Genomic DNA, 16,376 nt, shown 5'->3' with positions numbered 1-16,376 from the left:
GGTTGAACGTCTGACTTCGGCTCAGATCATGATCTTGCAGTCTGTGAGTTCGAGCCCCACATCGGGCTCTGTGCTGACAGCTCAGAGCCTGGAGCCTGCTTCGGATTCTGTGTCTCCCTCTCTCTCTGCCCCTCCCCTGCTCATGCTCTGTCTCTCTGTGTCTGAAAAATAAATTTAAAAACATTAAAAAAAATTAACAGTGTTTGGCTTATAGTAGACACACACAAAAAATTGAATGTGTGAATAAATGAATGAAAATGTGTTCTGGAGATACTGGTGTATGAATTGTGCTGATCTAATTAATTTTCTTGTTTCAGATTTGAAAGATTAGAAGTCTTGGCTGTATTTGCCTCCACAGTCTTGGCACAATTGGGAGCTCTCTTTATATTAAAAGAAAGGTACATTTGTTTTATATGTCACTTCGTTGTAAATTCCACCTTTGGCAACATGAAAGAATCCAGTGAGACACATTTGGTTTAAAGGGTATACAAATTAAGATGAGCAGTGCTGGAGTTTTGATAGGATGTCCTCTTCATTTTTCAGACTTTTCTCCCTTCTTTTCACCCTCCTTTTATTACCTAATTTGATGCTACTAAATCCTGGGCAGGTATGAAGGAAAGGGGTTCAGTCAGACATGTTTTAATGCTTGGTATAAACCCATTGGAAAAAGTTTGGTGGGGAAGATTGATACTACATATGGAGGATAATTTGTAAGTCTTGTCTGATCACTACTAATAATCAACAGTTGGTTATCATATTAAAAGATTTTGTTCAGGGCTCCTGGCTGGCTCAGTTGGAAGAGCATGTGACTCTTGATCTTGGGGTCATGAGTTTGAGCCCCATGTTAAGTGTAGAGATTACTTACACAAATAAACTAATTTAAAAAAAAAGATTTTGTTCACTTATTAGATTAATTCTATATTTAATAAAGCTTTTTACTTTCATAATTTTTAGAACTAATTTAATACATTTTTTCTTTCTTTTAGTGCAGAACGCTTTCTGGAGCAGCCCGAGATACACACGTGAGATTTTGCTTTTGACATAACATAATTTACTATTATGTTTGATCCCCAGTTATTGAGAGGTACATTAAGAATAATGGTTACTTTGGCCAGTCATAGGTCAGAGTGTGGCAATATACATTTCACTGATAATTCACAAACAAAATCCCCCAATTCCAAGACTCCTTCTCAGCCTTAACTGTTCCCAAGTCCTTATGTTTTTATATTGCACAGGAAGGCCTTTGTACTCTGGCTTTAGGTCCCTCGTTATTTTCAGGCCTAAATCAACACATAAACTAGCCATGTTGGTCTTCTATGATTTAAAATTTGATGCCCAAAATCTTTTAGTAGCACCTTTAGAAAAGATAAAATTGAGCCGGGCTGGCTCAGTCAGTTAGATGTCTGACTGATGATTTCAGCTTGGGTCATGATCTCACAGTTCTTGAGACTGAGCTCTGCGTCAGGTTCTGCAGAAAGCATTGAACCTGCTTGGGATTCTCCCTCACCCTCTCTCCCTCTGCCCCTCCCCTGCTCACTCTCTCTCTGAAAATAAAAAAATAAACATTAAAGAAGTTAAAAAAAAAAAGATAAAAGTGTAATTGTCTACTACAGAGTTGCCAAATACATGGACTTTTTCTGTTTTGACCAGTTTAATTCAGGATACTCTGACCTGCCTAGTATCTTGTAAACCATATACCATTGCATTTATATAAATTTATAACAGCAGTTACCTGTAGGAAGATACTGTTCATGCTGAGAGTCCGTTTTTGTCCTGTGTAAGATGGAACTCGAAAGCCAGTTCAGAGCCTGGCTCCACAAATCCCAAACCACTGCAGCAGACGACTGTCCCTTCCCATCTCCTAGTCTGTCTGCATGCTGAAATTACGTGTTGCTATAACCAAGAAAAAATAATGGTAAATGTTATTGTTCTTTTTAGGGGAAGATTATTAGTTGGTACTTTTGTGGCTCTTTCCTTCAACTTGTTCACAATGCTTTCTATTCGGAATAAGCCTTTTGCTTATGTCTCTGAAGGTATGATTTTTATTTACCATTAATAAAAAATCCAATTCATCTCTCATAAAAACAAGTCCTGTGTTTGTTTTATTAACTCACATCACCTAGAAAGGTTATCCTGAAGAGAAGAGAGAACTATCCTAGAGGTTCTCAGGTCTTTTCTGAGTAGAGAATTACAAAACAAAATCTTATTAGTTCAAGCTTTAAAAGAATGTATTACTTTAAAATGAGCAGAACTGACATATATTAAATTATATGTGATGAAAAATTACATTTGCCAAATAACATGAGTGGGATTTTAGATGTGTTACCTACTTAGAAAAAGTCTATTGCACACATTTTGGAAACATCAGTATATTTCAGATGGTTGATGTGCTCTTTGCAAATAATTGTATTCTGTTAAGTAAGTTCCCAGGAACTTCTCTGTGTCAATGGTGGATGGGCATATATTATAAAGTAGCATATATATTTTGAAATATTCTTTTATTTTCAAGTCTTTAAAAATTTAGAGTGTTATTTCTCTTCAGTAGTTAAAATTATTGTCATTTTTTGGTAATTTCCATGTTCTGGATTCCCACTAACCCACAAAGGGTTAAACACTGATTGGTGGAGAAGTGAGGTAAAAATAAAAGTGGGCTGTGTGCACAGACCCACACTTTGAAGCAAAGATAGGAGAGGATCTTTTTAGGTCCACTGACTTGAACACTAAGACAATCAAGAGAAGAAAGTTTTCTGAATTTCCCATTCAAATTTAAACACCTTCGTGAATATTATGAAGCGTCAGTTGTATTTGTATGAATTAAAGTTTTAGAATTACTGCATGAACTAGAAAATACGGTATTTGTGATGTCCAGAATTATTTTGAAAAGAAAAGCATAAGTTATTAAAATAGTATAATGTTCACTCTAGAGATTTTAAGAAGGTACAAAGATTTAGAAATTATCTCTCCATAAAGATGAGGAAGATCCAAGTTTTCCTTTTATAAATAATGCTACAATCTGCTCTCTGATATCACATTTCTTTTATGCATCTGTGAGTCTTCTTCAGGATGAATTCCCAGAGAAATTATAAATGGGTTAGAAATATAATATCTTTCAAGTCATTGATATATATTGTGCCAGACTTATTTCTGGAAAGGCTATCTAGTTTATATTTTCATTAGCTGGATATTAAAGTTCCCAGAAACATTAATATTTGTGACATTAGTTGAAATTTGAGTGAAAGATAATACTGAGCACTTTCTGTCTACCAGACACAATGCTAAACTCTTTATGTAGATCAGCCCATTTAATTCTCCCTATAACCACATGAGGTAAATAATTTTATTATTTTTATATTACACTGAGGCACTGAGAGATTAAATCACTTGCCCAAAGTCAAATATCTAGCTAAGAGCTGGGTTTTAAGTCAGATATTCTGGCAATAGAGTCTGCTCTCAACTGCTCTACAATATGGCTTTTGTATAACCTTGCCAGTCTTTTTTACATCATGTTACACATGAAAAAGTGAGTATTTCTATAATCCTGAGATAACTGTAAAAGGATGTTTGAGCCTGGGGGCTACTTGTTCAGGAACAGTAACTGGCAGGTTTCTGCATGTAGCCAGATCCCCTACCTGGCCTTTCTGAGAGCTGGGGGAATTAAGAATTGGTATACCTATAACCCATTCTCAGCACACTGGTTAGCAAGTTCTGCTTTACATTTAAAGAGCCTTTAAAGTTAATAGTACACTGACATATGTAATTCCTCCAGGTCAGTGATATAAATAGTTGAAACTGCTTTTGCTTTATTATCTTGAAGGTATAAAAGAGGGAAAAAGTCTAGATTTAAGTAGCATGTCCTTTTGTAAAATGTTATACAGTCATTACAAAACTTATCTTTTAAATTAAGGAAATCAAGTATTTGTGGTCGTGGTTTATTTTTCTGTATAGGTAATTTACGTGTTTTCTTCTTAAAGCTGCTAGTACGAGTTGGCTTCAAGAGCATGTTGCAGATCTTAGTCGAAGGTAAGATGTTATGTGGGGTTTCATGATACACATAATTTCAAAGGGATGTACAAGAAATGCATCTGTCATGGGAACTTACATTATTCATTGCTGAGGTTGCTACATGAATCTCACAGATCAAACTTATGCGCCTTTTACTTATTGATGACATAAGATACCTTTACGAGTGAGAGAACTTTGTTCCCACATCCTCTTTGCTTTCTATAAGACCTATGGTACTAAAATACAAGTTGTCTTTCACAAGATTTCCATCAGTATTACATTGAGGTCTGCTAACGAATACTCTTTGTTTGTTTCTTCATAGCCTGTGTGGAATTATTCCAGGACTTAGCAGCATCTTCCTTCCCCGAATGAATCCATTTGTTTTGATTGATCTTGCTGGAGCATTTGCTCTTTGTATTACATATATGCTAATTGAAATTAAGTAAGTAGTTTTTATTGCTGTCAAGTGGTTCCATTTTGGGGGCCTGACTTTTAAAGGCATCTGTGGGGTAGGTAAGGATTATGCTTACAGCATGTTTGCTTATGGCCTGTGTAGCTTTGGTCAAGTCTTGTCCTTAAGTATCTTCATCTGAAAAATTAAGGGGTAGGATTCAATAAGTATTTTTCACCACAGTCTATAATTCAGACTGGAAAACTACTTAAAGTCCCTACTGCTGACTTGGTGAGTGAAACAGAGAAGATGACCGTGACAGAAGAGGACAGAAGGTGACAGATAAGCCATGGCTACTATTTGTGAGAGAAGGAAGGGGAAGTAGGTATGAAAAAAAATTTTTTTAAGTCAAGCCTTAAAAAAAAAAATAAGAAAAAGGAAAAAAATAAATAAAAGGCAAAACTTTTAGGAAGTATACTTTATAGCTGCTTTAACCTTCCCTAGCATCTTATGACATGTGATTCTTCAACTACCTACCCTTTAAATATTAGGGTTTACTAGAATTGGTCCTTAATTATTCTTTTTCCTATTTTGCATACTCTTCTGGAAGATTACATTCAATTACTCGTTTTTATTTACCACCTCTGTGAGTTTCCCAAACCATTATTTCTAGTCCAGATGTCTATTGAATCCCAAAAGGCATATCTTACATCTATTCATGTCTACATCAGCTGAACCTATTTTCCCCATCCCCAAAGTGGTTTTTTCTTATATTTTCGACCTCAGTGAATAATACCACTACCATCTATTCTGTTGCATTGTTTTTTTTCAATGTATATTAAAACTTGAACCATTTTTAATCATACAGTTCAGTCGCATGAAGTACCTCACATCATTGTGTAACTGTCACCATTGTCCATCTTCAGAACTTTTACATCTTCTCCACCTGTAACTCAGTACCCATTAAAGAGTAGCTCCTCTTCCTCTCTTCCCAAAGCCCCTGCTAACCACTATTCTATTTCCTGTCTCTACGAATTTGACAAAGTACTTCATGTGAATGAAATCATACAATATTTGTCTTTTTGCATCTGGCTTATTTCACTTAGCATAATGTTTTCAAGATTCATCCATGTTATAATATGTATCAGAATTTTCTCCTTTTTTAAGATTGAATAATATTCCATTGTACATACAGAACACATTTTGTTTGTTGAATTATCCACTGATAGATATTTGGATTGTTCCCACCTTTTGGCTATTGTGAATAGTGCTCTATGAACATGGGTATACAAATACCTGTTTGAGTCCCTGCTTTCTATTCTTGTGGGCATATACCCAAAAGTAGAATTGCTGGATTATAGGATAATTCAGCGTTTAATTTTTTGACGAATTCCACTGCACTCTTTTTTTTTTAATTTTTTTTTAATGTTTATTTTTGAGAGAGACAGATACAAAAGCTTGAGTGGGAAAGGGGCAGAGAGAGAAGGAGACACAGAATCTGAAGCAGGTTCCAGGCTCTGAGCTGTCAGCACAGAGCCCAATGCAGGGCTCAAACTCACGGACCGTGAGATCATGACCTGAGCCGAAGTCCGACACCCAACCGACTGAGCCACCCAGGCGCTCCCCCCCCCCGCTTTTTTTTAATGTTTAACTCCAGTGCACTCTTAAATATCATACTTCTCCCCTCTCACCTCTCCCAAAGCTGGTTCTAATTGGTCACCTGGTCTTGAATTTGTTTTTTTTTGTATTTTAAAGTTGTAGTCATCATGCTGTACAGTACATCCCCAGAACTTGTGTCTCATAACTGCAACTCAATACCTTTTGACCACCTTCACCCATTTCTCCCCCACCCCCAACCCCCTGCGTTTGACAGCCACCAAACTCTTCTGTGTTTCACAGGAGTTTGGATCTTTAGATTGCACCTGTAAGGGAGATCATAACAGTATTTGTCTCTCTCTACCATGTTGTTGTAAATGGCATGATTCCCTCCCTTTTTTGGCTGAATAATTCTCAAGCCAGTGTGTGTGTCTGTGTGTGTTTATAGGTGTGTGTATCTTACATTTTTTATCCCTTCATCTGTTGGTGGATACTTTGCTTGTTTCCATGTCTTGGCTATTGTAAATAATACTCTTATCAGCCAGTCTGATTGGACCTTCTTTTTTAATATTTATTTGTCCTCTCTTTCCCGTTTTTATTGCTGCTTCCCAAATTGAGGCCTTATTATTTCCTTGGTCTAATTACAATAGTCTTCTGGTCTTCTGTCATTGTCATACAGCTCTAGTTATTTTCCATTTTGCTACTAACGTCATCATTCAAAATTGCACCTCTGGCCATAATATTTTCCTGTTTCAAAATCTTCCTCTTTGCCTGTTAAAAAAAATAAAAGCTTGGGAATGCAAGCTGGTGCAGCCACTCTGGAAAACAGTATGGAGGTTCCTCAAAAAACTAAAAATAGAACTACCCTATGACCCACCAATTGCACTACTGAGCATTTATCCAAGGGATACATGTGTGCTGTTTCGAAGGGACGCATGCACCCCAATGTTTACAGCAGCACTCTCAACAATAGCCAAAGTATGGAAAGAACCCAAATGTCCATCGATGGATGAATGGATAAAGAGGATGTGGTGTATATATACAATGGAGTATTCCTCGGCAATCAAAAAGAATGAAATCTTGCCATTTGCAACTACCTGGATGGAACTGGAGGGTATTATGCTAAGTGAAATTAGAGAAAGACAAAAATCATATGACTTCACTCATAAGAGGACTTTAAGAGACAAATCAGATGAATATAAGGGAAGGGAAACAAAAATAATATAAAAACAGGGAGGGGGACAAAACAGAAGAGACTCATAAATATGGAGAACAAACTGAAGGTTACTGGAGTGGTTGTGGGAGGGGGATGAGCTAAATGGGTAAGGGGCACTAAGGAATCTACTCCTGAAATCATTGTTGCATTATATGCTAACTAATTTTTTTTAATATGAAATTTATTGTCAAATTGGTTTCCATACAACACCCAGTGCTCATCCCAACAGGTGCCCTCCTCAATACCCATCGCCCACCCTCCCCTCCCTCCCACTCCCCATCAACCCTCTTTACGAGTCTCTTATGTTTTGGCTCCCTCGGTCTCTAACCTTTTTTTTCTCCTTCCCCTCCCCCATGGTCTTCTGTTAAGTTTCTCAGGATCCACATAAGAGTGAAAACATGGTATATGTCTTTCTCTGTATGACTTATTTCACTTAGCATAACACTGCAGTTCCATCCGCATTGCTACAGAAGGCCATATTTCATTCTTTCTCATTGCCACGTAGTATCCCATTGTGTATATAAACCACAATTTCTTTATCCATTCATCAGTTGATGGCCATTTCGGCTCTTTTCATAATTTGGCTTTTGTTGAAAGTGCTGCTGTAACCATTGAGGTACAAGTGCCCCTGTGCATCAGCACTCGTGTATCCCTTGGGTATATTCCTAACAGTGCTATTGCTGGGTCATAGGGTAGGTCTATTTTTAATTTTTTGAGGAACTTCCACACTGTTTTCCAGAGCAGCTGCACCAATTTGCATTTCCACCACCAGTGCAAGAGGGTTCCTGTTTGTCCACATCCTCGCCAGAATCTATAGTCTTCTGATTTGTTCATTTTAACCACTCTGACTGGCATTAGGTGGTATCTGAGTGTGGTTTTGATTTGCATTTCCCTGATGAGGAGTGATGTTGAGCATCTTTGCATGTGCCTGTTGGCCATCTGGATGTCTTCTTTAGAGAAGTGTCTATTCATGTTTTCTGCCCATTTCTTCACTGGATTAGTTGTTTTTCGGGTGTGGAGTTTGGTGAATTCTTTATAGATTTTGGATACTAGCCCTTTGTCTGATACGTCATTTGCAAATATCTTTTCTCATTCCGTTGGTTGCCTTTTAGTTTTGTTGATTGTTTCCTTTGCAGTGCAGAAGGTTTTTATCTTGATGAGGTCCCAATAGTTCATTTTTGCTTTTAATCCCCCTGCCTTTGGGGATGCGTCAAGTAAGAAATTGCTGCGGCTGAGGTCAGAGAGGTTTTTTCCTGCTTTCTCCTCTAGTGTTTTGATGGTTTCCTGTTTCACATTCAGGTCCTTTATCCATTTTGAGGTTTTTTTTTGTGAATGGTGTAAGAAAGTGGTCTAGTTTCATTCTTCTGCATGTTGCTGTCCAGCTCTCCCACCATTTGTTAAAAAGACTGTCTTTTTTCCATTGGATATTCTTTCCTGCTTTGTCAGAGATTAGTTGGCCATACTTTTGTGGGTCTAATTCTGGGGTTTCTATTCTATTCCGTTGGTCTATGTGTCTGTTTTTGTGCCATATGCTAACTAATTTGGATGTAAATTTAAAAAATAAAAAGTAAAACTAAAAAAGAAATAAAATAAAATAAAAAATAAATAAAAGCTGTTAGCATGGTAAGGCCCCTACTGACCTCACTGGCCATCCGTCTGTCTATATTTGCCTGTTCCTACTTCTGATGCTGTGTCAGGACTTTCACACCCTTGCACATGCTGCTTTCACTGTCTGTGATATCTTCCTCCCATCATTTCACTCGTCTTTGAAGGGTCAACTCATATGTCTCTTTTTCTATTTTATAATCCTTTCTGGATTATCCCTACCTCGGGAGGCTTGCCACTCACTCTTTTGTGCATCCCTGATACCCTGATTGCTTTATTTTCTTTACATGGTTATCTCCTGCTATTTCAAAGGTAGGGGCTAGGTCTTACCTCATGTTTCTATTGCCAGCCTCTGGGAAAAAGTAAAAAACAACACAAATAAAACAAAAACAAAACATGATCAGCTTGTAATCATTGGCATTGGCATTTTGGTCTGTCTTATTAACAGAACAGTCTGAACTACTGATGAGTGTTGCACTTCAGTGACGATGTTCCTCTAACAAATTCCCATAGAATCTCACCTTGTGTAATTCCTGAGGAATTTCAAAAATTCTTGGTAATAATTGGAAAATTATTATTTATAGGAAAATTGTTGGATGAGATACATTAGCCTTCTCTGTATCAGAAATTGTAAGTTAAAGGTTTTTGTTTGTCACAACAAATGAATATATATGAAACCTTTCTCGTTGACAAGTAGATTGAAAATACATAATGAGGAAATGGTCACATTTTTTTTCTTCACCATCTCTTCATGCTGCTTAACATAATTATTATTTTCCACCAAACTTGGCAAGAAAGGATTCTGAAAACTTATTATTTATTTATTTTGAGACACTCTCTTTGCCAGTGGTGGCCACTTGTGATCAAAGTCCTGTTGCATTAGACAATGTTTTGGAAGATTGAATTGTAAGAAGCCCAGTGACGCATATATTTGAGATTTAGAATTGTTTTTTCCTTTTAGTAATTATTTTGCTGTGGACACTGCTTCTGCCATAGCCATTGCTCTGATGACATTTGGCACTATGTATCCCATGAGCGTGTACAGTGGCAAAGTATTACTGCAGGTAAGGGTCCTTTTTCAATGCACATGCTTAATATTAGCCAGGTTTTTCTACCAGAGAATAAAATTATATGTTCTCTTCTACCAGATTATAAAATTTTTAGCTATTAGAAGGCCCTGTTAGAAATGAACTCAAACAGTGATATCTGAAATCTATACAGTAAGAAGCAGAGGAAATTCTCTTGGCCCATAAAATATGCACAGATCTTCCTTTATTTATAAGACAAAATCAGAAGCTAAAAATATTTTGCCCTTAATAATGTTTCAAGTAAAAACAGTGTTACTTAGAAATATTTTTTACCTATTTATTTTCCCCCAATAAATATGCTTTGGCTATTATATAGTTTGGTTGTGATTGTTTTCTTATTTCCTGTCATTGAATCAGTGAGACTTCTAAATTTCAAACTTAAAATCGAAAATGACAAATTAGTCCTTATTTAAACAATAGAAACACCTGTAGACAAGGCCCTGAATGCAAAGGTAGTTTCCCAGGGATGGATGTGTATGTAAGCACTGCTTACCTTGTGTCTTACCCTCATGCCCTTTCTAAAACTTAGGGGCAGTAGTTTTATCTCCAGAAACTGTAGTAACAATAAGATAGTAGTTGTGTCATGCTGTGCCATACAAAAGATTTTTACTTGGTTGGCTGATTCTTCAAGAGTTGTTTGGGTGTAGAGATAAAAAAATAAGCATGGGCTGGGGCGCATGGGTGGCGCAGTCGGTTAAGCGTCCGACTTCAGCCAGGTCACGATCTCGCGGTCCGTGAGTTCGAGCCCCGCGTCGGGCTCTGGGCTGATGGCTCAGAGCCTGGAGCCTGCTTCCGATTCTGTGTCTCCCTCTCTCTCTGCCCCTCCCCCATTCATGCTCTGTCTCTCTCTGTCCCAAAAATAAATAAACGTTGGAAAAAAAAAAAAAATTAAAAAAAAAAAAATAAGCATGGGCTGATGGTTGATGTTGTCCCACTAGTGGAGCCAACTGAAACCTCTCTTCCCTAAATCATGATAGGCTGTCAAACAAAGCAAAGGCTGGTATAAAATCCAACTTTTTATTTTCAGGACCACTGTGCAAAAATTCTTTTATCTCCTAAGTTATTCATATCTTATTTTATTTTTTCTCCAGACAACGCCACCCCATGTTATTGGTCAGTTGGACAAACTTATCAGAGAGGTAAGGTAGAATAGAAAATAAAATCCTTTTAAATTATAATTAGAGAATGGAAAGAATGGGTACAAATGATACTTTACTCAGCCCTATCTCTATTTTATTTTAGGGGAGTTTGTGTTCTTTATACTAAATAACACAGTAGTAGATATAAAATAGTGACAGAAGTATAAAAATTTGAGGAATTGCTCAGTCTGGAAACTTGAAGTAAATGTGGAAGGGAAGGTAATGGTCTAGAGACCACACTACTAGCTGTGTTAATGCTATGGTTTTTATGCGTCTATATTCAAATCTAGGATTTTGATAGAAGTCAAAAACTACTTTTACATGTTGATTGCTTCATCACTTAACATTGATTTGTGAGTTTAGATTTTGTATTGTATAAATACCCACCTGCTTACTAATTGAAGGAATAAGATAATGTAATTATTTGGATTTTGAGAATATTTCAAACTATTGATTGTTGGTATCACAAAGGCCACTATTTATCAGTATAGCTGGCTGTTTGTCTCAGCCTGTGTTATACCAATGGGACATACACTACATATCTGGTCTTGGAATTTCCTCTTGGTCCACATTCACATAACATCCTGTGTTGTGCAGAAATTTGCTAAAAGAAAGAAATGATAGAGAAGAGTCCCCAAAAGGGGGAAAAAATCTAATACCACCAGTGCTGGATATAAATATGTGACATACTCACAAAATGAAAAGAACCATCCGCTGTCGAACAAGGTGGTGGTGAGGGTAGGTGGTAAACACCTGATTCTAAAAGGATTGGGCCAGACAAGAAACGGAACACAAGGCCTTGGCTCACTACTGAACAAGTAAAATGATACCTTAAGTGGTCTAGGACTTCTCTTGGATAATGAGTGTCTTCATGCAGGATTTGGCCAGGTCATTTCTAGGCTTAGGTCAAGTCCATATTGTGACTGAACTGTGTTGGATATGTCAAATATAAACAGCCCAGTTTCTTTGTTTTTGATTAGGTATCTACCTTGGATGGAGTTTTAGAAGTTCGAAATGAGCATTTTTGGACCCTAGGTTTTGGCTCACTGGTATGTTTTCCATATTAATATAGTTGTAATTTAAAACATAGTTTATATTAACTAACTTGGATGTAAATTAAACAATAAAAAATTAAATAAGTGAAACATAGTTTATAATTTTTAAAACTAAAGAAAGTACTTCTTCAAATTAAAAAAAATGTTTTAATGTTTATTTTTTGAGAGAGAGAGACAGACAGACAGAGCATGAGAGGGGGAGAAGCAGAGAGAGAGGGAGACACAGAATCTGAAGCAGGCTCCAGAATCCAGGCTGTCAGCACAGAGCCTGATGTGGGGCGTGAACTCCCAAACTGCGAGATCATGACCTGAGCCGAAGTCAGATGCTTAACCAACTAAGCCACCCAAGAGCCCCAACTTCTTTAAATTTTTATAGAGCCTTTGATTACCATTTCTGTTTAATAGAGTCTAAAATGTAGATGGATTCAGTAACCTAATTGATATTAGTTGAGGGATATTTTTCTTTTATTTTTCCTTTCAAACTACTGTTAATGGTCTTTTTTTTTAAAGGTTTTTTTTTTTTTATGTTTATTTTTGAGAGACAGGGAGAGCGTGCATGCGTGGGGAGGTGGGGGCACAGAGAGGGAGACACAGAAATCCAAAGCAGGCTCCAGGCTCTGAGGTGTCAGCACAGACCCCCATGTGGGACATGCACTCACAAACCATGAGATCATGACCTGAGCCAAAGTCAAGATGCTTAACCAACTGAGCCACCCCGGCTCCCCCCCATGTTTTTGATATTAACCTTAAAAATAAGACCACTTATTTTACTAGCAAAAATGAGTTTATTTCGGAATAGCAGAGAATTGCAATTCGGGATAAGCAAGCTACAACAAAACAATAGGCAAGTCTGAAGAACAAAACAGAGGAACAGTCTGCTATAGAGGAAAGGGGGAAGTTGAAAGCACTGTTACAAATGAAAAATCCAGTGAAGTAAACCAGGAGTTCAAGTGTAGTGGCTTTCACTGCCTGAGTTGTATTAGTCTCTCATTGGCTGGGCTTTTGTCAGAGAAGGAGGAAGAAAACCTCTTTCCTCCTGTTGATGTTATAAAGAAGTAGCTAAAGTAGAATGGACTTTACCTCTCTTCCTGTTGAGTCTACAATTGACTCGGGGTAGTAGGGGTTGAGAGACCCTCCCTTTTGGCCTCCCATCTCCCATTTTAATAAGGTTTTCCTTTTATTAATTTTTGCGAATCCAGTTTGGACCTATTACCAGAGAGACAGTTATGGCATGGTTCCATTCCTGTGTCAGGGATGATGAGGAAAATACAGAAAAGTACTCTGGAAAAAAATTTAATCACCACAATCCCATCATATAGAGATGCCTGCCAGGATGTTTTCTTATTTATACTTACCTATTTTCTCTCCTTAGAAAACGAAACTATGTGGGGCCTCTGGGTGGCTCAATCGGTTAAGCGCCAACTTCAGCTCAGGTCATGATCCCCCAGTTTGTGGGTTCCAGCCCTGTGTTGGGCTCTGTGCTGACACCTCGGAGCCTGGAGCCTGGAGCCTGCTTTGGATTCTGTGTCTCTCTCTCTCTGCCCCTCCCCTGCTCATGCTCTATCTCTCTCTCTCTCTCAAAAACAAATTAACATTAAAAAAAAATGAAACCATGCAGTTTTTATTTTGCTCTTTTCACTTAATATATCGTTTACAGTTTTCTATGTCATCAAATAATTACTTTTTTGGTCAAATATTTTTTTCTCTCTTTTTTAAAATTTTTGAATGCTTATTTGTTTCTGAGAGGGAGAGAGAGAGACAGAGTGCAAGCGGGGAAGGGTCAGAGAGAGGAGACACAGAATCTGAAACAGGCTCCAGGCTCTGAGCTGTCAGTACAGAGCCTAACGTGGAGCTTGAACTCACAGACTGCAAGATCATGACCCAAGCCGAAGTTGGACACTTAACCGACTGAGCCATCCAGGGGCCCTAATTTTTTTTCTCTTGAGTGTGACTTGATCTTTGCCTAGATACTCCAAGACTTTTTTTTTTTTTTTTTTTTTTTTTTTAAGTCCAGTAAGTTCACTAGCCTATGTCTTGGTGTTGGTCATTTTGGGTCGGTTACTCCAGGTTTGCATTATAGCCTTGTAGTAATGTTACTGCAAAAAACTTGTTTTATCTTTCAGGAAAGTTTTCTTTAATTGTAATTATTAATACTTATTTTGTTCTCTTGCTTTTAGTATCTTCTTTGGGATCTACTATTGTAAGCACATTGGGTCTTTTATATTTATTTTCTTTCAGTTCCTTATTATATCTTCAGTTCCTTTGATTTTTGAAACTAGCCTTCTCATCGCCTTTTATTCTCTCACAGTAGACCTGTATATTTATTTCCTTTTGTATTCGTTCTAGTCTAGTCTTCATTTCTTTTTCCTTTTTTTTTTAAGTTTATTTATTTTGAGAGAGAGCAAGTGAGCGATGAGCAAGTGAGAGAGCAAGTGAGTCTTCATTTCTTTTTCCTTTTTTTTTTAAGTTTATTTATTTTGAGAGAGAGCAAGTGAGCAATGAGTGTTTTCTCATTTTTGAGGTATTTTTTTTTTAATGTTTAGTTTTGAGAGAGAGAGAGAGAGAGAGAGAGAGAGAGAGAGATAGTGCGAGCAGGGGAGGAGCAGAGAGAGAAGACACAGAACCTGAAGCAGGCTTCAGGCTCTGAGCTGTCAGCACAGAGCTCAACATGGGGCTTGAACTCAGGAGCTGTGTGATCATGACCTGAGCTGAAGTTGGACGTTTAACCAACTGAGCCACCTAGGGCCCCTCATTTTTGAGGTTTTTGAATGCTGATTGATACTGTTTTATGTGTTTCATGTCTTTCAGCTTCCTTTGAAAAAGTAGGTCATAGTTCTCATGTGTTTTATAGGTGACTCTTTTGGGCAATCCTTTATAATCTATTTTTTTCTTACAATAGCTTTGTGTGCGATTTGGAATCAGTCCTTTTCTGTTTCTCCTTTTTATGCAAAATTGTTTTCCTGAATTTTAAAATAAGGAGTGGTTAGGGTAGTGTGTTTGAATTTATGGTTCTAAAGCTCCCTCTTCTGATTGAGTGTGTGAAGTGAAAGTTTTTTCTTTCTCCTGGGTCTTTTCCTGCCATTTGTATCTGCTCTTTGTTATCTCTTGTTTCTGCTGTGTTGCTCAATTTGGATTCTGTTCCCAGTTGTTTTTTCTTAATGTGGGGCTTTCTACTGGCAGGGAGCTTGCTTGCTTACTTTGGAGAGCTCACAGGGCTTAGGCTGCTCCAGCTCTTCAGATCTTACAGCCAACTCAGTGTACTCACCCACTATTGAAATGTGCAAATCCCCTCCCAGTTTCCCAGCTGCCTTTCTCAAATTTGCTGCCCTAGATTTCCATTGAGTACAGGTTAGCTGCTTTGAGGTTTTTAGGTCCATCAGGTATCCTGTTGCTTCCTCCTTCACAGGTGCTGATACCTTGCAGGTCTCACACCTTAGGATTAGGGTGATTAGGATTTCTTGGGAAAACCATGTTATCTAGTTTCTTAATAGATGTTGCCCATAGGTTTTTGGGGTTGATGTCTTAATTTCGGTTTTTCTGGGCATATTTGGGGGAGTTTCCAAAAAGTGCCACCATTACTGCTGTCTTTGAAGAATCCCAACATAATTTTTAATGGCTGCAGTTTTACATTATTTTAATATGCCATCATTTACTTAATCACTCCCTTAATGGCATTCCATTTTTCCCTTATAAACAGAGCTAGGATGAACATTTTTGTGGAATCATCTTTGCACATACTTGTGATTATTCCTTAAGATTAATTTTTAGAAGTGGTTTTGTGAGTCAAAGGATATTCACACTGGGGTGCCTAGCTGGCTCAGTCAGTATTGCATGTGACTCTTGAACTTGGGGTTGTGAGTTCGAGCCCCACATTGGGTGTAGAGATTAGTTAAAAATAAATTTTTTTTTAAAAAAAGGATATCTACATTTTCATGGCTTTTGATGCAGCCAATTACTTTCCAAAAATGGCTATACCAATTTACATTCCTTTAGGAACACAGTTTGTCTTTAATCATTCTTTTAATTTTACCGATCTTAATAACATAGAAGGTAAGTGTTTATTTAGCTGGGTGGCTTATCCACACAAAGAATTAGGTCACCCAGCTGTTCAGAACATGGCCATCTAACCACTACCCCCAGGTAGTACCTAATTAAGACTAAGGAAAAATAAAACAAGCTTTTGAGCTCCAAGAGTAGTTGTCACAAAAGCCATAAATTAATGCAAACACCATAGTCACAGCAGACTCTGTTCAAGCTCCTGCTCAGAAATGATTTTCATTTATT

The 16,376-nt window shown here is 37.5% G+C and overlaps 1 protein-coding gene across 2 annotated transcripts in view; it reads left to right on the top strand.

The window, feature by feature from the left end:
• Nucleotides 1-16,376, top strand: part of SLC30A6 (solute carrier family 30 member 6) — a 45,459-nt gene that overhangs the window by 24,103 nt on the left and 4,980 nt on the right. For both annotated transcript variants that reach the window (XM_047068244.1, XM_047068245.1), the window contains 8 exons: nucleotides 318-398; nucleotides 987-1,022; nucleotides 1,939-2,033; nucleotides 3,972-4,020; nucleotides 4,325-4,444; nucleotides 9,772-9,874; nucleotides 10,990-11,037; nucleotides 12,018-12,086. In XM_047068244.1, coding sequence (XP_046924200.1) covers nucleotides 318-398; nucleotides 987-1,022; nucleotides 1,939-2,033; nucleotides 3,972-4,020; nucleotides 4,325-4,444; nucleotides 9,772-9,874; nucleotides 10,990-11,037; nucleotides 12,018-12,086 — 601 coding nt within the window. The remainder of the gene's footprint in view (nucleotides 1-317; nucleotides 399-986; nucleotides 1,023-1,938; nucleotides 2,034-3,971; nucleotides 4,021-4,324; nucleotides 4,445-9,771; nucleotides 9,875-10,989; nucleotides 11,038-12,017; nucleotides 12,087-16,376) is intronic.

The sequence above is a fragment of the Lynx rufus genome, unplaced genomic scaffold, assembly GCF_022079265.1.
Source record: "Lynx rufus isolate CCGP_SWC_20201006 ecotype Redwood Valley unplaced genomic scaffold, mLynRuf1.p SCAF_8, whole genome shotgun sequence".
NCBI classification, from domain to species: domain Eukaryota; kingdom Metazoa; phylum Chordata; class Mammalia; order Carnivora; family Felidae; genus Lynx; species Lynx rufus.
The sequence above is the reverse complement of the archived record's forward strand: the minus strand, read 5'-3'. Positions and strand labels throughout refer to the sequence as shown.